This window comes from Rattus norvegicus, chromosome 3 (genome assembly GCF_021556685.1).
Source record: "Rattus norvegicus strain SHRSP/BbbUtx chromosome 3, alternate assembly SHRSP_T2T, whole genome shotgun sequence".
NCBI classification, from domain to species: Eukaryota; Metazoa; Chordata; class Mammalia; order Rodentia; family Muridae; genus Rattus; species Rattus norvegicus.
The window spans coordinates 43,143,247-43,168,327 of NC_141536.1; the positions used below are offsets into that span (position 1 = coordinate 43,143,247).

Sequence of the window (25,081 nt, forward strand, 5' to 3'; positions counted from 1 at the left end):
CTCTTAAAAAGGCAAGGTGCTCACTTGTGTTGTCTGTTAGAAAGACACTGTCTTGTCCACGTGACACACCTGGATGTGGCAAGGACCTCCCACTGGTGCACTGCCCTTACCGGAGAGAATCATTGGTGTTAAAAAGAATTCATCCAGACTGGATCTTCACTATGTTCTCCTCAGAAACCCCTCTGTCCTGTAAACAACTACCTGGCTTTCCCAGACTGAAGAAAGAAGTCTTGCCAAGGAAATTCAGATTCCAGGGCAGCCCAGTTGTTGCTCAGCAATGCCCTCCAGGGGCCCCGCCCCCTGAAGCTATAAAAGCTTAGTGAGGTGAGATGGGCCAGTTACAACTGGCACTCAGCCTCAGAGCACCGACAAGGCACTGGCACACAGACACTATGGCAAATGAAGTACAAGTTCTGTCGTCCCCGCTGAAAGGGCGGCATGCTCCAGCAGGTAAGTCCTCCCCACCCCCGCCCCACCTGACCTCGCTCCCACAGCAAAAGGCTACCTCACTTGCATCCATCTTCCCAGAAGTAGCTCAACAGAGCCAAGGTTGACAGCCCACCACTGTTGCTTTAACTTCCAGAAGCCTGAGCTCCTCCTTGGTTGTAGATTAGCTGTGACATACCCTCACGTGGGTGTTACCACCTTGGGGAACCCTACCGGGTTTCCCACCTTTCATACTCCGAGATGCCCATGGTTAGCTGACCTCATATTGACTTCCATGCCGAGAGAAGAGCCCCGTTTCCGCTTCTGGAGTCTTTGGGCAAAGCTCTCAAGCCATAATCTGAGGAATAAATAAGTACCCAGGATCTGCAGGGTCTCTAACAACTAGAGAGCCTTCCTTTTTTAAAATCCGTGCTATTGACATGGACTCTGTGGACTATAAAAAGTGGTTCTCCTGTAACTAAGCGTTTGTTTACATAGCTAGGCTAGCGCGAACAGGCCTGTTTTTGGTCGGTTTTACATTCTTTCAACTGCTATCCTTTCCCCTGACATCTCAAAAGCCTGGCTGCTGTGTGCTTGTCTGTCTCCATTTACAAATCCAGTTATTTGTATAATTCTTTGTCATGTCAAGCTGCTGGCAGGTAGGACAGGCACGGGCTTCGCAAAGGGTGAGGATCTGATAGAGACGCAGCGTGTTCTGGAAGGCAGCCCAGTAGACCTGGAGTCTGCCGGCTTATTCTAGACACCCGGACCGGTCTCCTTTGTTGGTCTACTGACATTCCACACTTGTAGTTGAATTTGGCAATTTTTTAAAAAGGTTTCTTCCTTTCTTTCTTTCTTTCTTTCTTTCTTTCTTTCTTTCTTCCTTTCTTCCTTTCTTCCTTTCCTTCTTTCTTTCTTTCTTTCTTTCTTTCTTTCTTTCTTATAAGTACACTGTACACTGTCAATGTCTTCAGACACACCAGAAGAGGGCATCAGATCCCATTACAGATGGTTGTGAGCCACCATGTGGTTGCTGGGAGTTTGAACTCAGGACCTCTGGAAGAGCAGTCAGTGCTCTTAACCCCTGAGCCATCTCTCCAGCCTCCGAATTTGGCCATTTTTAACATTAAATTTTTAAAGGTATTGATGTAAAAGAATGAGGGAGCGAAAGGGCAAGTTGTTAGAAGAGGAACTCACATGCACCACTCTCTTCCTGCTGCCTCTGCTCCAATCCTTCAGGGAAAAAAAAAAATCCACCTCAAAATCTGACTTGCTACAGTACCTTATGCACCAAGTTAAACTTAAATGAAAGTTTGAAAGATACCACGGGGAACTTCCTGTCCCCATCACTAATGATTTCTAATTACTCTGTGTATACATAGCACACCATGACTCCATCAAGCATGTCACAATGCCTTTGGCATGACAATGAATTATTATGAACTTTGTCAGTGCAGATAAGGGCTTCGGGATAATTGGGATGGAGATGAAGGCGGTCTTGCTCTCCCACTGAGCTCAAGAGAACAGAGAAGCTTCATCCTTCAGCCTCTCTCTCTCTCTCTCTCTCTCTCTCTCTCTCTCTCCCTCCCTCCCTCCCTCTCTCTCTCTCTCTCTCTCTCTCTCTCTCTCTCTCTAAGTCTGAACCAATGATGCAAAGTGTTATTTATGCAACGAAACTAATAAGGTGCCAAAAATTCTATTAAATCTTCACCTGATATTTAGAAGCAAAATACAGATATTGACATCCGAAAGCTAACGCCATATGGTGGGAAGGGAAGGCATGGCAGTCAGAACCGGACAAGGTTGGGTTTGAAGTTCACTTTTAATCTATATCTCTGAGCCTCGGTTTTCTTGCCTCTGAAAGGGGATAATGAATAGCATCAATCTGGTAAGTCTATTGTGAAGATGAAAATGAAAATAAGTTAAGGGCTGGAGAGCTGGCTCAGTGGTTAAGAGCACCAATTGCTCTTCCAGAGGTCCTGAGTTCAATTCCCAGCAACCACATGGTGGCTCACAACCATCTGTAATGGAATCTGATGCCCTCTTCTGGTGTGTCTGAAGATAGTGACAGTGTACCCACTTACATAAATAAATAAAATCTTTTTTAAAAAAGAAAATGAAGTTAATATAAAGTACCTGACACTTGAATGTTGGCCCCTTTAAAACTGGGGTCTCATAAAACCCATTGGCGTCGGCAGAATGAGCCCTCTGGACACAAATGTGGGGGCCTCACTGGCACCTGCAGCAGTGGTCCAGACAGAAAACAATCTCAGTGGGGAAAGACATTAGTGCTTGCACCAGAGTTATGAGTGAAAGCACTCAGAAGTCAGCCAGCTGGAACTCTCCCACCTATGCATGTGTGAGGGCCTTTCCTTTACACTTATTAATGTAATATATCACACCACTGTTAGCCTCCATTTTACATCTATACCCTGAAACAGGCAATGTTAACCATGGAGTAGACTGGATCTCCTGCTTTTAGGATTTACCTTTCTCTTCCGGTTTGTTTGGGGTTTTTGTTTGTTTTTTGTTTGTTTGTTTGTTTGTTTGTTTTTTGTTTGTTGTTTTATTGCTTTTCGAGACAGGGTTTCTCTGTGTAGTCTTGGCTGTCCTGGAGCTCACTCTGTTGACCAGGCTGGCCTCGATCTCAGAGATCCGCTTACCTCTGCGTCCCTAGTGCTGGGATTAAAGGTGAGTGCCACCAGCACCAGACGTCTCCTAGTTTTATAAGAACTAAACATGACATGGACAGCGATACTAAAATTTTGTGAGTAGAAGGTGGTCCGAGGAAACTAGATGCGTGACAAACAGGAAGACTAGCTGTCGCTCAGGACTTCATCTCCAGTCTTGCACTTTTTAAATTGATTTTAGCCAAAAGAATGAGAGCTGAACTGAGATTCAGCTGTAAACAGCAAAAGGCATTTTCCGGCTCGCGTGGGAAAGAGGAAAGTTTATGAGGAAGGGGTATCATGGAGAACCCCATAGGTGACCTTAAATGTCTAAGGACCGGTGTCACTTAAAACAAAATGGAGGGCAAGGGAAATGGGGTCAGGCAGTGAGGGAGGAAGACAGGTAAGAAACACATCATAGCAACATGTACTCATAAAAGGGCTATAATAAATAGGGGTTGGGGAGATTCACTAAATATAACTGTCAAATAAAACATAAAATATGTTCTATTAAAACAATAAATATAAGCCATGGAATAGTGGTGCATGCCTTAATTTCAGGGGGCAGACACAGGCAGATTTCTGTGCGTTCAAGAACAGCCTGGTCTACAAGGAGAATTCCAGGCCGACTGGGACTACATAGTGAGACCCTCCCCACCCCACCCCCAATGAAAACTAAACAGAAGGATGTCTTGATTTTCATCTGTCCAACTGGTTAACTCACGCAGAGTAGGGAGGATGGATTGGTATGGGGGAGAAAGGGGTTAGAAGAGAACTGTGTGAGATCCACTGCCCAAAACATGGAGGAGAGACCCGGTTGACTGCATGGGCAGCGGCTATTCACTCAGAGCCACCTTTGTGCTGCTTCTGTAATTCCGATCACATTCTACTCACCAAAAGTCCTGAAAATCTTACTGTATTTTTCAAGTTGTACACATCATCCTTTAGGATAGTAAACCTATTCGCATTTTCCTTTGCTGAATTGCAGTTGGTGTTACACAAAGATTCTAAAGAAAATATACTCTGACTCTGAAGCTGGAGTTGGGGGGGTGGGGTGCACATACGTTTAAAAGGGTTGATTTAGGCACAGTGGCTCCTTGGAAAAGACCTTCCAGTCATACGTGGTATCAACAAAATGGGCCAGGGTGTGATCGTCGTGGGCTCTAGTGGTGATCTATCTAGATCCTGGGAGACCAGTGAGACCAGTGTTCCCAGCAGCCACTTGAAGATGACCCTCCCACAAACTGGTTCCAACTGGTTCATTCACCACAAGTTTGTGAGAGCCTCACTCTATAAATCAATGCATCCACCCACAGAATGGGGATAGTCTCTGTGTCTTGCTGCAAGCAAATCAAATTGCCTTCCCTAAACGGTCCTGTTTGAAAATGAAGACCTCCTGCAGTGTGGGTTTCTAGAATACCCTTTGCTGTCTGTTTCTCTGTTGAGTGGCTACGCTCTTTCCAAGGCGAGGCAAATTATGGTTGTTCTTTCCACAGTAGACTAGAAGGTTTAGGATCGCAGTAAGAAACCCACTGATGATGACTGTTCGCTCCATTTCTCCTAAGTTCCAGAATTCTCCTAGGATGCTCATAGCAGAACAACCTCTTTAATGCACCAAGAGTCACTGACCGTTGTACCACCAATGTACTTTGCATTGAATAACACAAACCACTCAGAAACCTTTCTTATTTGATATTCACTCCGCCCTCTCCTTCTGGAGCAACCTAAAATAAATCTAAATAAGCCAGGCATTGCTAACTCACACCTTTGGTCCCAGCACTAGGGAAGCAGAGGTAGTCAGATCTCTGGGTTTGAAGCCAGACTGATTTTACAGAGTGAGTTCCAGGATAGCCAGAGCTACACAGAGAGACCCTGTATGGAAAGTCCAAAAAAATCAATAATCTAAATAATAATTACTAATTATCCAGTGTCTACCGCTAACCGAAGGTTTATGCACCTTGATAAAATAATTCCCCAGTTTTAAAATTTTACATGTATTTATGTGTATGGGCAGTATAGCCTATAGCACATGCTTACACGGAGGTCAGAGGGCAATCTGCAAGAGTCACTTCTCTCCTCCGACCATGTGGCTCCTGGTGATCAAACTCTCAGGCTAGGGCAAGCACCTTACCCACTGAGCCACTCAGCCATTCTGGATTATACATCTCTATTCTTAAGAATACCTCTGAACAATGGGATTTATTCCTTTCAGAGGGACCTGGAAACCACAGCTGAAAGAAAACAAGATACTTAGCTCACACTCATGTAAGCATTATAGAATTAGCACACTAATGCCATAAATCAAACGGGCTTGTTTAGCTCTCAATTCTGAAGGTTGACTCTCTGGTGAAAACTCTATGGCAAAAGAGCTAGACTCACCCAGCAGAAGGCAGGAGGAAAATAACAATGGGGTTCCTATATCCCTTCCAAGGGCCCCTCCCAACTGGCCTTAGGGTCTCCCGGGAGGCCCTACCTCTTAATACATCCCACTCCCATTATAGCCACCTGAGGACCAGCTTCTCAGTCATCAACCACAGCAGTCTCATGGCTTCTGGGGAGAGGAGATGCCCTGTTTTGTCCAGCATTTCCTTAGGGTCACCCTAATAGGACACATGACCCTTCAGAACTTTGATGAGGGTACTCTCACCTCCCTCGTGGCCTGACTGATTCCACAGCTCCTCCTGGGACTGAAGTCCCTTCCCTCTCTCTAGGTACCCTACTCTGGAGTCTCTACGAGTCCTTCCAAATGAAGTCAACATTGTCAGAAAACAATCATCAATTAATCTAATTAATGAAACACATTAAGAAAAAAAAATCTCATGTGAACATAGCCACAAATGTTGAGATAGATGAATTTGTTGAAATTTGATATTTCTTCAAATAATAGAATGATATGGAACAATAATAAAGAATATTCCCTAAAATGTGATGAAAATGTATAATATATGTGTATGTATGTAGATAGATAAATATGAAGAGATGGACACCTGTAGGTTGATGTCGTTCTGCAGGTGAAGGCAGGCACAGGATAGAACAAGGCCTGTCATTGGACAAGAAGGAAGGATGGGCGGGAGAAAGGTTTTAGAGAGAGGAGGAGAGCAGAGCAGAGGAGGCAGCTGAGAGAACATGGAGGCAGATATTAAGATTCCTTTCTACAGGGGCTGGAGAGATGGCTCAGGGGTTAAGAGCACTGACTGCTCTTCCAGAGGTCCTGAGTTCAAATCCCAGCACCCACATGGTGGCTCACAGCCATCTGTAATGGGATCTGGTGCCCTCTTCTGGTGTCTGAAGACAGCTACAGTGTACTTATATATAATAAATCAATAAATCTTTAAAAAGAAAAAAGATTCCTCTCCATACATTTTACAGGTTGTTGTGACTATTCTTAAGGGATGGATGTGTACAGGATTTATTTTTATTTTATTTCCACCTAGAAAAACCTAAGATAATCTATAGAAAGCCCAAATAAGCAATAATAGAATTCACTATATCATACATATATAGCGAGAGATGTGTGTGTAAGAACTCAGTATGCAATAAAGGTGCATTTCAAATTGAGAGAGAAAAGGTTAATTTTTCAGACACACCAGAAGAGGACATCAGATCCCATTACAGATGGCTGTGAGCCACCAAGTAGTTGCTGGGAATTGAACTCAGGTCCTCTGGAAGAGCAGTCAGTGCTCTTAACCACTGAGCCATCTCTCCAGCCCCAAAATTAACTTCAAATTTAGATCATCTAAAAATACTAGCATCAAACTAGGTGTGGTGGTGCACGCCTGTAACTGCAGCCCAAGAGAGGTAAGGAAGGAGGATTGGGCGTTTGAGACCAGCTTGGGCTACACAGGGAGTCCTGTGTTAATAGCAAAATCTTGGTCTCAACAGCCTCAAAACAAAACAAGATGGACCGGCCTCTTCCATAGGACTTGCATCAAATATATCATCGAAGGACCAAGCACCTAAGTATAAAACCAGAGACTGACTCTACAGGATGAAACCCCTGCACTTCTACAAGACAGCCGAGAAGGCCTTTAAAACATCACATGCCTTACAAGTCCATATGAGATTGACAAGTCCACCTAAGCTTAAAGTTTTACCAGGGGCAGGCATTGTCAATGAGTTAGGGGAAAAAAGCAGTAAATGGTACAGTTCACTATTTTATATTTGCAGTGTATTTCACAAACGGCTCTAAAATTCAGTGAGGAAGAGGAGGAGAAGACTAGTACTCTAACAGGGTTGGGGGAAGAATTGGACAAAACTATGCACAGCTCAGAGAACAGTAAATAAATACCTTCTAAAGGAAGCTTAAGCTGTGAGAACAAAGAGGAAATGCAAATTAAAGCAATGAGTTGCTGTAACCTGGACTTTTAGGACCTAAGCTTTGACTCTGGCAGCCCCAAGTAGCTAAGTTTGGCCATTTTTCCCCAACATGCCATGTAAAGCCATAAGTAGTGATCAAAGCACACACAAAGCAGAGAGGAGATTTGATCTATGCGTGTTAGGAAGAGGAACAGACAAAGGGGTAAAGGACCCCCAACTTCATCTTTCAAGTCCTGACATGAGCTTGAGGTTTAAGATTAATTTTTTTTATATTAATGTATGTGTATGTTAGATTTCCCCAGGAGCTGGGGTTACAGGGGACCATGAGCTAGCATGGATGCTGGGAACCAAACCGATTCTCAGGTCAGTCCGCAAGTACTCTTAACTGCTGATTCTTTAGGTTTAAATACAAGAAGAATCGGGGAGGGTAATGTGGGGTCATCTCCTCTCCTAGACCAACCCATCTGGTTTCCTCCTCTTGTCTAGACCCTAACCTGTACAAGTAAGCAGGTGACCCAGGTGAAATGAACAGTGGGAAATGAAGGCGGGGAGATTGGGTCTCCATCTGCTTCCAGACACTCACAGGATCCAAGGCAGCTTCTCCACTATAGTTCTAACTTTTAGCTTTACTGGTTGATAAGATGAAACATTTTCTAGCTCATTGTCTGGAGAAACAATTGTTACCACGGTAGCTGATGAGACTGTAAACTAGTGTGACCTCTGGGGGGGTGGAGGGAGGGGATATTCAGCAAGATTTAACAAGATTCCGAATGCACCCAGCAAAATCGATCTAGGAATACGTTCCACAAATTGATAGACATGTGCTAGTACAAAGTTATATATAAGATGGATACTTTGTAGAAGCTTTGTTGAGGAACACAATGAATTTGAAACACCTGAGATGCTTAGCATTGGCAAAGTGGCCAAGTAAACACAAAAGGCTTCCAGAATAGAATTGCAAAGCCGATATTAAGAAGAAAGACACAGATAAAAATAGAGAAATGTCGAATGTTCTAGAAAATGTATAACGGGTGGGGGTGGTGGATAACCCAAACACAGAATAGTGAGCATCTTATGCTACCATTTAAAACAAATCATGTATAAACTGTCTGTGGAGAAAGACCAGGAACTGGGAACTAGAGCTGGTGGGAAGGGTTTCACAAATCTTTTCATGTTACTTGATTGCACCCCTTTCTGCATGTATGCCCGGTCGAAAGAGTTAAGTATTAATATTTATAAGAACAGTGGTAAAGTCAGCACACACAAGCTCTGAGAAATAGGTTTTCTTTACTTTTTACCTTATTGGAATTAGTTGTAGCAAATGGCCCGAGTCCCGTTTCCATAAAGAGAATTTGCAGGTTCAACCAAATCAACGTCCACGGAGCCACTGCTCCTTCGAGCTTGTCAGATTTGAGATGTGTGATTTTTCTGAGAAAAGAGGAAGGGATTTGTTTGGACTTGTGATCTGAAACAGACTGTTCTTTTTTCAACTCTGATTTCGGCTGACATTGTTAAACACTCAAATTGCTTTTAGGTCCTCTGTAGCCTAATTAACACTAATTGAACTCTTGAATGGCATGACTATTAATACAGTTTAATTACTCATTAGGATGGCCTAGCTCAGCCAGCATGGAGGTTTGGGTCTGAGAAGAAGGTGGCCAGCCTCTGGAATTCAAAGCCCCTCCTTTGAATTAAATGTCTGTCAGCATCCTGAAGTTTGGCTCACCTCTCAGAATCTGGCTTTTGAAAGCTTCCGTTGGGGGGTGGAGGGAGCAAAAGTGCAAACAATGCAAAAGCTTTAATCTTGTGGGAAAGCAAAGGGTCACATTGTAATTGTGGGTTGCTATCTTGAAGAATGTAATTGGTTTGATAACAAGAGAAAAAAAATTTCCCCCACCAAATGCCTGCGGGAGTATGTTGCTACTCTTCCTAAATTCAGGTGTGACCTTCTGCCTTTCAACCTTGATTCCACCTCTCTGAGCATAAAAAAGTAAACCCTTTTGGGGCTTGGGGGGGATATTTCTTAATTCTGTTGTTTAGATAAACTTTTTTTTCTATGTGAATTTGGAAACTTAGATGTGAGTCCTGTCTAAGAAACAAAGCTGTTCTAACACGAGCGCTGATATTTTGTGTGTGTGTGTGTTTATTTCCAGTGAAAGCTGGAGGGATGCGAATTTCCAAAAAACAAGAGATGGGCGTTTTGGAAAGGCACACAAAAAAAACAGGATTGGAGAAAACAAGGTAGGGCTTGCTTAAGAGTTCTGTTTCCAGAATTAATCCAGAACAAACCAGGGCCCCAGGAATTTCAGGGGAGGCAGCCAGGCTTGGGTAGAGGTGAACATTGTGTTCTGGGCTATCAGCAGGAGTGTCCCCTGGGTCCCCACCACACCCTATCCTCTCTGCTGTGACCACACAGCTGCCTTCTCCTAAATGGTCCTAAAGGCACCTGAACATCTCTTACCACTCACTTACTTGTTCCGGTTAGTTCCCTGTCAACTTGACACAGGCTAGAGTAACTTGAGAAAAAAGGACTCAATAAGGAAAATGCTCCCTGTAGGACATATTCCCGATTGATCATTGATAGAGGATGGCCCAGCTCACTGTAGGCAATGCCACCCCTACAGTAGTGGTCCTGAGTTCTATAAAAAAACAAAAAAGATTAAGCAAGCAAGCCATGAGGAGCAAGCCAGCAAGCAGCAGTCCTCCATGGCTTCTGCATCAGTCCCTGCCTCCAGGTTCCTACCCTGCCTGAGTTCCTGTCCTGACTTCCCTCAGTGATGGGCTGTTACCTGGAAGTATAAGATGAAATAAACCTTTTCCTCCCCAAGTTTCTTAGGGTCACACTGTTTCTCAGAGCAACTGAAACCCTAAGTAAGGCAAAGCTTGAAAGTCTACCAGTACTGGAGCTGTTGTCTCCCTGCTCCTTCTACCAAGACCCTTGACATTATAAAGTTAGAGGCATGAGTTGGTGTATCCTATACACAGATATGCTGACCACCCAAAGACTTGCTTAAGGAAAATGAGTGCATTTGGAAAAGAAATGGACATATTGGCTTGATTCCACCAAGTGGCCCAATGAGGGCTGCTTCAGAGACAGGTTTCCATGGAGCACTCGGGAGTCGTTCAAAAGGAGTTGACAAAAGGATGTTCAGGACACCAGCTTAAGTCTCACAGGGAGAATGTAGAGGGAAACTACAATTATAGACTGCAATTGCTTTGTCCCTTTCACCTTTTATACTGGGCTTTTGCCTGTGTGTGCATGCGTGCATGGAGTGAGAGGAGAGAAAGAGAGAGAGAGAGAGAGAGAGAGAGAGAGAGAGAGAGAGAGAGAGAGTTTATTTTCATGTACATGCATGTTCACACATGTAGAGGCCCAAAGTTGGCCTCAGGTGTCTCTCAGTTGTTCTCCACTTTACTGAGCTCACTTCTTTGGCTAATCTAGAGAGCCAGTTTGTTCCCAGGCTACACTGTGGACTGGGGCCCGACTGAAACCTTCTACAACACAGCATGGCCAGAGAGAAGGAAGGTAGACACAGAGAGTGTGTGCTATTGGTGACTTACTGGTGAAAGTCAAAGACAGAACTCATCCATGTGGCTTGGTTACAGGGAACTGGTTTTCCCCCAAAGGTCACTGAATTAACAAGTGTTTTCAGTTTATGGTACCATAAACTACATGCCTATAGTATGTACACAATGCTTCAATGAAAAGATAAAAATCAACTATAGTAACAACGTGGTTTCCAAAGTTTGGCATGGCTCACGGTTACATGGAAGCAGAATATTGTTCTCTAGGAGTTGCTGAGCATAGTAAAAGTCTACATGAATTATTTAGTCTCTCCAGTAAATTTTTTAAAAAATTATATATGTATATAATGCATTATATATAGTGTATTACATATGTACATATATACACATATACACATATACACATATACACATATATATATACATATACATATACATATACATATACACATATACATATATGCATATATATAAAATTTGCCCTTTGTTTTCTCATTAGCCTGGGCCTCACCAGCCAGCCCCTTTCTCTGCCTCCCCAGTGCTAGGATAACAGATAAACACAAATCTGGTTTGATTGATTTATTTACTTACTTATTTATTGTGGGTTCTATAGACCAAACTCATTCCTTAGGCTTGCATAGCAAGCATTTACTGAGTGAATCATCTCTTTAGCCCAAAAAGTAACTGTGTGTGTGTGTGTTTGGGGTGTGTGTGTGTGCTGGGATTGAGTCTAGGGTCTTGTGTATGTCAGGTACACACTCTACCAACCACTGAGTTACATTCCCAGCCCCAAGGTTTGGATCTTACATAAAGTTCCTTCTCGTCTTCGCAGTGCCATCACAAATGTGGCCAAGATACAGATGCTGGATACTCTAACGGACACACTGGACAAGGTGAGCCATGCATGAGGCGATACCGATGGTGCTCTCGCTCTGCATTTACCCAGTCGGTCAAGGGGCTCATGGGAGCCTGCCGATGACCACTGAGATTTTCTTTTTCCAGCCCGTGAGTTTGATGTCCTTGTGGGGTGAAACAAATTGGTCCTTTCTCAGAGAAACATAAACTAGTTAAAATGAGACGAACCGTTTCTCCAGAATCCTTAAAGGGCCTCTAAATAAATAATTTCAAAACAAGGTAGGGGATGAGGTAACAGCCACGATGCTGAGTGTGCAGAACTTTCCTTTGCCCTCCCGGATATTTCTCAGAGAGGCTGGCATATTTTTACAAATGACAGCTTTTTTTTGTGTTGAGACTCCAGCCATTGTCGGCCTTCCTCTGCACCTCTGCGTCTCCATAGGAAATACTTGATTTGTGGCGACGGTAGATACAGGACTGAGTGATCGGAGGCTGGAAGCAGCCAGACACCAGTTGGGTTTATCGAGTAAAGTACATTTATAAAGAATCTTGGCTGCTACTATTTTTCCTTCTAGAGCTTGAATTTCTTCCAAGTCACTCAGACAGCTCGAAAAGAGTCATATTGGGCAGACAGCAATTAGTGATTTGGGATTCTATGATTGCCACCTCCTCTCCAAGCCCTAAACTCTGTAGGTAAACTTTGTGCAGCCTTATTCTATTTTCGGGCGACAAACACATTTATCCTAACGGTGTTAAAGAGGGCCTCTCTATCTTCGACTCACCCATTAATCGAGGGAACAGGACAGAGCTAACTCTATTTAAAGAGTTAAAGTTGTAAGGGAGTTTCCACCTTCTCTCCCACACTTGACTCTGAAGCAAAGCAGTAGACAGATTAGCAGGAGAAAAGGCCTAGAAGTTTATGGTACGCCCAGGAGCTAAGCAAGGAAGAAAAGTGAGTGTCCAACAGCCCACTGCAGAACAGGAACTTCTGTACTTGCAGCTTAAAGGGAAAGGAAGTGGAGAATGTGAACCATTTAGTAAAGATAAATCACTTTTAGAAGACCAAATGAGCCAGGAAAGTAGCTGACCGTTTGCAGCTAAGTCTGCTCTCTGCTCCAGGTGTGGGTCAATTCTTGTCTCCCTTCCTGAGATCTGCACCAGAGTCTTGGTTGATACACATGGGAAAGAGGTTCACAGGAGCAGAAAATCTTTGAAAGGTTCTGGCCTTTGGGTAAAAAGAGGGGCTCCTGCACCAGGTACCAATGAGGCTTTTTTGGTGTGAGGAATCAGTGTGCCAAAAGGCCATACCTTGAAGTACTGTGTTGCCAACACTGGGACCTGGGATCTTCAGCTTAGCTCTAGGAAAAGAGCAGAAACTGTGCAGCTGCCCTTGAGAAAAGACTGTGTATGTCTGTGTCTGTGTGAGCATATATGCATGCACACAGACCTACCATAAGAGGGTATCGGATACTCTCTCATTCTACCTATTCCTTTTTGTGAGCCACCGTGTGGTTGGTAGGATTCGAACTCAGGACCTCTGGAAGAGCAGTCAGTGCTCTTATCCACTGAGCCATCTCTCCAGCCCCACCTATTTCTTTTTGAGGCAGCTACCTTTTTGTCTTCCATTGCCCTTGCACACACAGGGTGCATAAGAATAAAACACACTGCGAGGGACATTGTGGTACAAGCCCTTCTTCCCAGAACTTAAGAAATAGAGGTGGGTACATCTCTGTGAGTTCAAGAACAGTCTGGTCTACACAGCAAGTTCCAAAATGATCAGGACTACATAGACAGGCAGACAGAAAGACAGACAGACAAACCCGAAGTAGCGCTACATACCTCTTTCGATGCTTTCCCCCATATTAAAGTGGTTCCTCGCTCGTACTGTGTGTTGCCATGAAGACTTAACAGTTGCACAGAAGAAAGAGAGCGGCATAGTTGAGCGTCATCCTTTTTACATTTGTTAACACTCTTTCCTGCTTTAGCTGCTTACTTCTAGTCCCAGGAACCCATGATACTTCTGATCTTAATTTTGGAACTCTAATAGTCTAAGATGACTGACTACTTCCTAAAAGGCCTCATCAACCAGTCAGTCATGACAAGAAATTTCCATTAGTCTACCGACCTAGGGTTCGAGACTTGGGAGATTGCCAACACTCCCCAAAGGGTTGGGACAGGATTGATCTAAGGGAGGAGTGTCCTGAGCATTCTTCTCCCACTAATTTCCCATACAGACTCCGTTCTTCTTCCTCCACCCTGCCCCTCCTCCTTCCCAATCTCTCCATCCCTACCCGGAATGTCTGCGTTGTCCACTGGCTGTACATACACATCGTCCGGTCTCTCTGTAGAAAAGGCATCCGATAACCTGAATGCTCTCCGTGCTCTGGAGACACGGTCTTCACTAACTTCTGCTGGCTGCTTTCAAAAGCAACTTGACTTTTAAGGTGTCATGTACTTCCTTCAAGTTTTGTGGTTGTTTGTGTAACTTTAAATTTTTTCTTTTTAAGACAAAGGGGTGGGGGGAAGACACCGAGTTGTGTTCTCAGCACACAAAGGTATTTGATTAAACATTTAAAATGCTGTTATGTAATTAAAGTGTTCTTTTCCTTTTTCCATTTTCAAAGACTTTTCCTTTCCTTTCTAAAGACTTTTTCCAAGTTGCTAGGTGTTGGGTCATCCCCTGGCCAAAGTTGCCCAGCTGCCTGTGAAATGCGGTCCTGGGGAAGAAAACTATGAAAGGCATCTGTGAAATTAGGAGGGCTCTTCTTGTTCCACAGATTAGCATCTCCATGGGAGTGCCCTTCAATGTCGCTGATGGGAAGTGTAGGTAATGCTCTAAGTACTTGGCTTAACAGGGTGTGGAACTTCAGTGCCAACACTGAAGTTGGAACCAACAGCCCGGGAAGGTGAATAGAGGCGCTGGCATCCACTCACACCACCATGCTTCAGGCTCAAAGGCAGAACCTGCCCCTGATCTCTCTCCATCTAGAGCTCTGTTTCAGAGCTCTGGGCACACAGACTTTGATTAGACTTGTTGTGCTGTTCTGCCTGAGACTTAAAATAGAAGTTTTGAGTTCACGGGTGTCTACAAGGAAGGAAAATTCTCAACACTAGACTTTCTCTTGATCTGTTTTTCATCTCACCCCTGTAATGGAGCCATGAAACAGAATTCACATAGAGATACACACATAGAACACACACACACACACACACACAAACACACACGCGCGCGCGCACACACACGCGCACACACACGCACACACACGCACACACCAATCTTGAATTCTTCCTCATGTTTTGCTAGACACCATTACCTTAGTGACTCAGACAAGAAACAAGTTTTAGTCTACTAATGCTGTCACTTTACAATGACTGGTGATTAAAATTATAGAATTTTCTCATTCAGATTCTAGCCTGAAGTGAGTAACTAAGCTTCTAGGTCCAAAACCATTTTGGCTTCTTTGTATTCTATGACTCAAGCATACAGTGTTTTCTACAATACAGTATGGCTGCCAAGGTCTGGAGGAAAGCCAAGAGCAATGTCAAAAGCCAATTTTGGGGATCTATGGGACCCTACTGGCCAAGAACCCTAAAATAGGTAAGCCACTCTTGGCACTGGGTTTTTTATTTGCTAGATTGTAAAGTTTAGTAGGGGTATCCCTTCCCCTCACCCCATTACAGGATAACTCTACTTAAACTCATTTGTGTGTGTGTGTGTGTGTGTATGTGTGTGTGCATGTGTGTGTATGTGTGTGTGCATGTGTGTGTATGTGTGTGTGCATGTGTGTGTGCATGTGTGCGTGTGTGTGTGTGTGTGTGTGTGTGTGTATTAGGAAAACTCTATATCAGCAAATTTCTGTATGACTTTTTCTAAATGTCTTTAGTGTTGGTTACCCCTCCCTAAATTCTTCCTTCTGCCCTGCTCACCCATTTCTCACCCTATTTAACCCTTCCTGTTTCATTATTCCTCCTTGACCCTTTATATCACCGGATTCTATTTCTGTCCCTTGAAAGACCACCTCTGGGCTCCATAGTAGTTTCCTGACCTTTATGGTATTCTAAATGAACTACACTTATGTAATGATTCAGAGTCAACATCCACATCTGAGAGAAAACATGTGACATGTGTCTTTCTGGGTCTGGCTCTCCTCACTATAGATGATTATTTATAGCTCCATTAACTTACCCGTCTACTTCATAATTTCACTTTTAAGAGGTGAATAAGATGCCCTTGGGCAAATGCTCCAGTTGCCCTTCATCCTGCCGTCAGATGACGGACATCCATTTCCTGCCTGTTGTAAATGCAACATCAGTGAGATAGGTTAACAAGAATGTCTGTGGGACATACAGCGTCCTTTGATGGATGCCCAAGAATGGCATGGCTGAGCTGAGTGGTAGAGCTATTCAGAGATTTTGGAGGAACCTCCATCCTGGACTCCATAGTGGCTATACCAGTTGGCACTCCCACAAGCACTGTACAAGTGTTCCCCTTTCCCCACAGACACACCAGCATACGTTGCCATTTTTTAAGAATTTTAGCTATTCTGACTGTTAAGATGAAATCTCAAACTTGTTTTAATTTGCATTTCCCTGGTGACATAAGAAGAATGTTGACCATTTAAAAATATATTTTCTCAGCCATTTGCTTTTGTTTGTTTTTGTTTTTTTGTTTTGTTTAGTTTTTCGGGACAAGGTTTCTTTGTATAGCCTTGGCTATGCCAGAACTCTCTGTAGACCAGGATGACCTTAAATTCATGTCTTAAATAGTTAAACACATAATTGCATATAATCTTACAACTCTTTTTTAAAATATTTATTTATTTATGTATATGAGTGCACTGTAGCTATTTTTAGACACACCAGATCCCGTTACAGATGGTTGTGAGCCACCATGTGTTGCTGGGAATTGAACTCAGAACCTCTGAAAGAACAGTCAGTGCTCTTAACCTCTGAGCCATCTCTCCAGCCCATCTTTCCAACTCTTTTTCTGTCTGTACACACACACACACACACACACACACACACACACACACACACACAAATTTGAAAGTAGGGACTTGAACAGACATCTGGACACCAGTGCTCATTCCCAAATATCTACAGATTAATAAATGGAAAAGCAAAATAGGGTATAAAATTAAGTCTTGTTCACGTTAAAGCAAGGGAATTTTGACAAGTACTATCCCACGAACAAACCTTGAATATATTGTGTTAACTGAAGTAACAAGAAATATAGTGCCTGAATTCCACTTATAAGAGATATCTAGAATAGTCAGATACATAGAGACACAATAAAACAGAGTTGCCAAGAAGAGTTGTGGAGAGTGCTGGCTGCTTCTATGTCAACTTGACACAAATCAGAGTCAAGTGGAAGAAGGAACCTCAAATGAGAAGATACCACCAGATGCTGTGATGCATTCTCTTAATTGATGATTGACGTGGGAGAGCTCAGCTCTCTGTGGGCGGGGCCACCCCGGGTGAGTAGTCCTGGGCGCTGTAAGAAAGCAGGCTGAGCAAGCCAGAAGTAAGGCAGTAAGGAGCACTATCCCATGGCCTCTGTATCTGTTTCTGCCTCCAGGTCCCTGCCCTGACTTCTCTCAGTGATAGATATACCTAAAGATATACGGTGAAGTAATTGGTCATGGTGTTTTCTCTATAATAGAAACCCTAACTAAGATAAGAAATACTGTTTCTCTATTTCATTGGATTTTGGAGACAGGGTTTCTCTGTGTAGCCCTGGCCATCCTTGAACTTGCTCCGTAGACCAGGCTGGCCTCAAACTCACAGAGATCCACCTGCCTCTGCCTTCTGAGTGCCGGGACTAAAGGCGATCCAGCTAAAGGAATGGTGTTTAATAGGAACGTTGTTTCAGTTTGGAGACCAAGTTCCATAAATGGGTAGCAGTGATGATTGTACAACAATATGAAAGCATTTACTGTTACTGAACTGTAAAACACTTTTTAAAATGGATAAAATGATCGATGTTACCATAATTTTTAAAATGACCCCAGAGACGAAGCCCTTAAATTTTCCGGATCATCTAGGACACTGACAGAAACAACTGAGTGCTGAGCCAAGAAACTGTGTGCACTGCTTCCCCTTCCGGTTTCCTAGCTCCACCCACTGCCTCTCACACTCAAACAAGGAGGGCCAGTGGCTTTCTCTGTCCTGCCCCAACTTCCTGTCTTGACCCTCCTCCTTCTGACTGACCGCCCAGACCGCACTTCCTCTCTCAGAGGCATCCATTCGCCTTCTTGTTTACCCCTTTGCCTCACATTTGACCTTCAGTAACTCACCAAGCTGTTGTTCCTATCTGTGACTTTAATAGTGTGATTTAAAGTCAACCTGAAATAGCCCATCTACTTTAGAAGAAGCTAAAAATGCCCACTCCAGAACCAAACCACTAAAGTCAGTAACCCCTGAAATTTGCCTTGGGCTCTAATGTTAAAAGAAAAACAAAACGCCACCCCCCCCTCATACCATGCAGCAAAACACATACACACTAATGATAATTGCTCTGACTCAAAAAAAAAGCACCCCATTCTTTTTTCAGACTTTAAAGCAATTGCTATAATCAATATTCAATTATGTTGGTCCCTTCTTCTGAAATGTCAGCAGGAGATCATCCTTGGGGCTAATTAGCATATAATGTATCTGCTCATTATAAAAGACAAAGTAAAAAAATACTTAGAACTAAAGCACTAAGAATTTCCAATGATCCTAACCCTCAGAGGTAGGCCTTTTTAACACTGTTGGGTGTAGATTGTGTGTGTGTGTGTGTCTGTATGTGGTATGTATGTGTGTGTTTGTGTGTGTAATGTGTGTAGTGTGTGTATATGCATGTGCGTGTAGTGTGTGTGTAGTATGTGTGTGTGGTGTATGTGTAGTATGTATGTGCATGTGCATGTAGTATGTGTATGCATGTGAATGTGCGTGTAGTGTGTGTGTTTATGTATATGTGCATGTGTAGTATGTGTATATAGTATGTGTATGTGTGTGCGCATGTGCATGTAGTGTGTGTGTGTGTGTGTGTGTGTGTGTGTGTGTGTGTGCGCATGTGCATGCATGTGCATTTCAAGACCAAGAAAACTTTTCAGAGTCAGATTTCACATGAAAGTCACTGGTGATTGAGAAGAGACGGAAGGCACAGGTTTTCCCTGGTTTGGAAGGAGCCAATCCAACCATAAACAATGTGCTTCTTAGAGTCCTAACAGTTTACCTCCGCTTTTATTTAGTTTGAGTGTCAAAGCAAGGGCATTCAAATTCAATAGTGATAAATTCAGTGCTTGCAAGCCAAGGCCCCACTTCCTGGCCAGCTAACAGCCTGGTCTTGAGGTACCCTTGGGACAGTATTGATGAACTTGAAAACCCAAAACTGAACAGGCCCAAAGGTCACTGAGTCCAAACTCTTCCTAGGAAAAGTGTGTAAGTCACTCAGCAGCTCCAAAACCGTCCCATCTTGAGTGTCACTGGATGTAAATCCCACAGGACCTTCGGTCAAAAGGAAATATCTCTTACTGGCAGCAAGTCTCCAGGTCTTGGTTAATTTGAATGAATTTAAGGCCACTTCCTCACAGCTGCCTAATGAGAATCGTTTTCGCCTGAAGCTAGTTGGTTTTCAGTGTTCCTTCATCAAGCTGTTCAGTTTGAACTGGGAGGAATGGCCAGCATCACCCTCTTTCTTTATGGGAAAAAAGTTACAATTTCAGCTGTGCGGGCCTAACAAATAATCTGACACTTTGTAACTTCTTTCCGAGGCTCCTTTTCCCCTGATTGTCTAACAATTAATTGAAGAATTTTCCCACCCTCAGAACCTCTTCTAACATCTCCACGTGCTTCCTAGAATACAATGGTCTATTCCACGCCCTAATGCTAGAATCGCTGCGGATACTGCGGAGCACTGCTACAGATAGGGTTCGACATTTCTGCTTTTCAAAATGGGAACTCGGGACAAATAAATATGTAGCATGGAGTGATGGCACGTGTTTCTGATCCCACCCCTTAGAAGGCTAAGGCAGGAGGATCATGAGTTCAAGGCCAGCTTAGACTTTTACTTATATATGTCAAATACACTCTTATGATTGTAGAAGCTGAAGACATTATGAAGGAAACAGGGATCACACACGCTTACTCCCTCCCATGGGCTGAGGACTGGCAGTGATGTGGAAGGAGGGTCTTAGCAAAGAAGTCAATAAAGAGACCTTGACTTGGCCAATGTTTTGCTTTTTATTACTGTACTATTTTGTGGCCCAGTGAATCCAATATGCTTATTTCTTCTTCCCTTTTCGCCTGTAGCTCCACCATAAATTCCCAGCAACAGTTCACACAGCACATCAAAAGCCCACACCTGCTCTGGAGAAGGCTGCACCACTGAAGAGGGCCTACATTATCCAGCAGCCTCGAAAATGTTAGGCCAGGATAGAAAACACAGCCGTCGGGTCAACTTCCCCACGATCTGACAGCTCAACAAAAATGGCCAACACTTCCTGTAGGCCTGCTGCCTTTACTTGGTAAATAAAAACAACTTTTGTATCTTCCCTTTCCACTTTAGATAATAAAGTTTCCAAAATTATGAATCCAAGACGTTCCTGTGCTCCTGTTGTTATGCATCAGGATCCCACTGGAATTCTGCACGCAATTCTACAGCATGTGAGGATGATCCAGGACACCTAACTCCTCCATCTACCGGAGTGGCTCAGTGCTTTCCTCCTGAATACTGACTCCACACTCAGACAGTTCTCCTTGCAGACAAAAGGGGTGGAGTGGGGGAAGCACACTAATCGCTTCTGCTGTGCTGAAGTCTTGGTGAGGAAGGGATGCCTCTCCCCACCCTTGCCACCCGAGGAAGTCAGGAGAGCTGGCTTTGCCTCTCATTTGCTACAACACTTAGAAAAGCGGGCTCTGCACCTCACCTGGGCAGCACAGTAGGGCTGGCCCTGGATATGGGGGTCTTAGGGGAACCAGCCCTGACAGCATGGGCCAGTCCTGACCCTTATCTGCTGAGCAGTGGTGAGGGAGAGATACCCTGCTCCCCTCCCTCACCCTTCACCATCTACAGCAGGTAAGAGAGCTGGCCCTGAGCCATGAGAATGGGAGAACTGGCCATGTTCCTCACTAGTTATACTAATGAGGTGAGTGGGTCCTGAACCTCACCTGTGTATCATAGCAATGTTGGCATCACAAGTAAACTGGCTCTGAGGCCATGATTGTGGGGAGCTGGCCCTGTCACTTGTCTGCTATTTGGTGACATAGGCAAGGGAGAAATACCAACACACACACACACACACACACACACACACACACACACACACACACACACCTTGCCCCTTGCTACCTATGGCATGCAGGAGAGCTGACCCTGAGGTCATCAGAGAGAACTGTCCTACCCCACAACTGGTCAACACTATGCACCTCGACTAGGCACAGCGTAGAGCTGGCCTAAGGGCATAAAATGGGAGAGCAGGTGGGCTGACCAGCTCAGATACTTCTCAGGCCCAGACCCAGGGCTTTGAGTTGGTCCACCCAACTTCTAGCCCATAAATAAACTGCTGAAGGTACACGAAGGGGCTACCTACAGACCCAAAACTACAGGATCTCCATGACACAGGGCAACAACAGGATCTCTGAGAGGAGTCCCAGTGAGGATCCAGTATTGATAGAGTAGCAGAAGCCAGAGGTCTTGAACCAGACCAATGACTCATTGCAATGAACATTTGCAAGCAAAGAAGTGTGACCAAAAGGGTACACTGTAGGACACACTGTGACACACTACAGCTTCCACAGTGAGATTGTTTTTCCTCTGTTGGGGTTACGTTGCAAAGGAAGAGGGCAGGTATGAGGGGAGGATGAAATGAGTGGGACTGGGGTGCCTGGTGTGAAATTCACAAAGAGTCAATACAAAGTTTTTTTTTTTTTAAAGAAACTTAATTTGAGACGATAAGAAGGTTTCAGTCAATATCGGCAGCAGTCTATGAAATAATCCTAACCATTCCACATAGGCTTAGCCCAGCTCCCAGTGCTCTGAGCTAGTGTCAGGAAATTCTAAGATTTAGGAGAGAGGGCTCTGCTTTTGTCCCCTGCTGTTTCTGAAACCTTAAACAAGCGACTTACCCTCTGTGACCATCGTCAAACAGATGCAATGACGCATGTCTCCACAGTGGAAACCTTCAAGACAAAGTGACTCCTAAGATTCATCAAAGCTATTTAAGGAAGAGTAGTGAGCGTACGGTAGAAGCTACCAGAACAAAATGAGTAATGAGAGACGGAGGCCAACATAAAGAATCCAGGGGGATACCAAGGATTTGGGTCTGAAGGAAGAAGCATGGGGGAGGGCATAAGAGAAACGGCAAAGACTGAGGGTCCTGTCACCCAAAGGATATGAGATGAGAGGAAGGCATCATTCTCTCTGCCCAGAGATGAAGGATATGTTGAGATGGAGAATGCTCAAAGGCAGGAGACACAGTGAGGACTAAAGCATTAATCCACATTCACAAGTGAGTTATTAACTACACATCACCGGGAGCAACAAATCTGATGTGGCCTTTCGATCTGAATGGAAACTGAGATTATCAGAAGTAAAAGGACCAGACAAAACAACCCCAGCTGTTCGATTTTACCAATGAAGGTTTAGGAGCCAGATGCTGGGGTAAAAACCTGCTCGCTCAGAGAGGCAGAGAAAGCAGTCCGCTGACCTTCCAACTCCACTGACATCCCAAAAGATAAAAGCCCCTTCTTCTCCACAGCCTTAAATACCCTTCAGCTCAAAGACCCTCCTTTCTCTTTACCTATGTCCACTCCCTGTCAGCCGGTTGCTTGCTCTGCCTCTTGACCTAGGGTTGACTTTAATTAGCTCTTGGGTTAAAGGTGTGAGCTAGGGCTGAGCCGTACCACAACAAGGTTTTCCCAGTTCAGAGTCTTGGGGTTCACAGTGTGACCAAATACTGACTCACAGACAGACTCGCAGTCATGAGGAAGGGGTATCACGGGCTGGGGATTTCCTGGTAGAGAGTCTCTTCAGATCACTTCAGGTCAATAACATACACTGGGTCCAGAGACGAGAGTAAGAGACTGTCCTTGCCACCAGGAGCTCCCAGGACAGTGATGGAGCTGGCAGTAAACAGAAAGCAAGGGTTGGCACATGTTTTAGGAAAGGATGTTGTGAATGAAGCTCACGGAATCTCCTGCAGGTCATGCTCAATGGAGTAACCGGTGGTGTCTGTACAGGCTAATCTAACCCAGGTCTAGGAAGTTAATAAAACACTTTAGTTACACCCTCTATACTGAAATTTCCAAGGCCCTCAAAGCTATCTCTATTGAACCTCCATGTGTTTGCTACAGAGCTCCAACAATGTAACCAGTATTGTTTTCGCCATGGCATCCGGTTCCTTTCCCACCTCCCTCCTCTTCTCCTGGGTTATTTCATAGCATGGTCCAAACATACGATTTCCTCTAGCAATGTTTCAGTTCGTTATTTCTCAAAGATAAGTGTCTCTCCTCTTCCCTCTTTCCCGGTGTCTTTGTCTCTGCCCTATACTTACACAAGGCTTTTCACAAAGACTGTGGAACAGAAGATAGCATTTTCGTAAACCACCAGGAATCTTTTACCATAAAACGGAGATGGCTGCTGCTATGCTTAGATACAAGGGCCAAACCAAACAATCAGAAGACACAGGACTGAGTCCAGTCCGTGAAACTGGTTGCAGCAAGTAAACTAGAGAGAGAGAGAGAAAGCCCTGGAGAGAAGGAATTCTTGCTGAGGAAAACAATATAAAGAACCACATCTGAGGCCTCTCAGAAACCAGGGTTGGGACAGAAACCAAAGTAAATAAATGAATGGCGAATAAAACCATCTCGACTCTACAGATACTAGCCAGGCTTTCTCTATGAGCTGCGCTCTTCAGAAGGGCCCAGAAACAAGACCTGCATTTGGCTCACGTGGAGTTTGAAAAACCAACATCTCTGTGACAGCTGGAGTCAATACCCACTTCTGAGTAGATATGATGACTTCCCATCCACCCTCCCCTGCCCCCATCTATCCCATCTGCAGTGAAAGCTCAAAATGTCCTCAAGATGGCTGGGAATTCCCAGTGGACCCACTGTCAGCAGTCGCCTCTGATTTCTGATAAATTCCTTCATTGCTTCCTGTCCCCGTCTACCACCCTGTTCTGGATGCCTGGCTTTTCGTGCTGACTGTGTCATGGTCTTCCTTTCCTCTCCTCCTCTCTCCGACTCCAGCCAAATCAGCCATCAGCCGTTTCTTGGGTACAACCAGAGCCGCTTCGCCCCAACATAGCTTGCCAGCCCCAACAAGTTCACCATCATCTGTCAGAACGTTGTGATGGCATCCAAACATGACAGGGTGGCTACACGAGGAATAATTAATTAGAAAAAGTGAAACGACAGAACCTAAGCCAAGGGAGATGAGTGGTCGAGAAAAAAAGAGTAGAAAAAACGTTCAAAGAAATAGCTAAGGCCTGAAAGAGAAATGAGTCTCTGGAAGGTTAAGCGGTCTCTGAGGTTAGGTGGGGGGAGTTTCTCTGGGGATGCCTTAGCCCTAAGTCTGCAGCGGCCTCTTCAATCCCATAAGAACAAAGGCTAGAAAGGAAGCTGAGGATTCTCCAAATAGACAGGCCCTGCTGCAATTTTGACGAGACACAGAACTGAATTTGAAGAAAGAACTCTTTAAGGGAAAAGACTGGTTGGGGAAATAACCAAATTCCCCAACAGGGCAAGAGCTGTGCAACTCCAGGCTTTCCGGGCTTTGTTGAAAGGTACAGGTTGGGAGTAGAAAGATCATGAAAGTGAGCAGGAGTGGGGGGAAAGAGCCAATGCCCCGATGTGAGCCCTCAAAGGGACACGGGAAGATAAAGGGGACGTTTGAACAGGATTCCTTGCTTGTGTACAGTCAAAGGCAGGAGACAGGGAGGAAGAACCAGCACAGAGGAGACAAAAGGTCGCTTCTACATTAAAGCCTCCATCTTCTGACTGCAAGGCGTAGTGACCGGCTGTAGCGCTGCAAAACAATCAACAATTATAGCAACACAGTTTGGGTGACACCGGACCTCAGGTGCAGACTGGCTCTGGAACTGTCAACCCCACAACACCAACACGCCACTGTTGCCATGATCAGAAACTGATGGGAAAGCAGACAAACTTCACAAGACTTGAGTCATCCCGACCTGGCTAAAGTCAAGAAACTCCCCATACCAGCCAGCAGCTGACCTGTGTTACTTATTATAAATAGAATTACTTCAGTCAATACTGAGGGTCCAGGAGAATTTTTTTTTTAA

General features: G+C 44.4%; 1 protein-coding gene across 2 annotated transcripts; it reads left to right on the forward strand.

Moving 5' to 3' along the window:
* Positions 1-331: 331 nt before the first annotated feature.
* Positions 332-20,376, forward strand: Dapl1 (death associated protein-like 1). Of its 2 annotated transcripts, XM_087653078.1 has the most exons (5): positions 337-450; positions 9,566-9,653; positions 11,770-11,830; positions 15,297-15,390; positions 20,088-20,368. In XM_087653078.1, the coding sequence occupies exons 1-5, from the start codon at positions 393-395 to the stop codon at positions 20,096-20,098; spliced, it is 312 nt and encodes a 103-aa protein (XP_087509204.1). In that variant the 5' UTR covers positions 337-392; the 3' UTR covers positions 20,099-20,368.
* Positions 20,377-25,081: the final 4,705 nt, after the last annotated feature.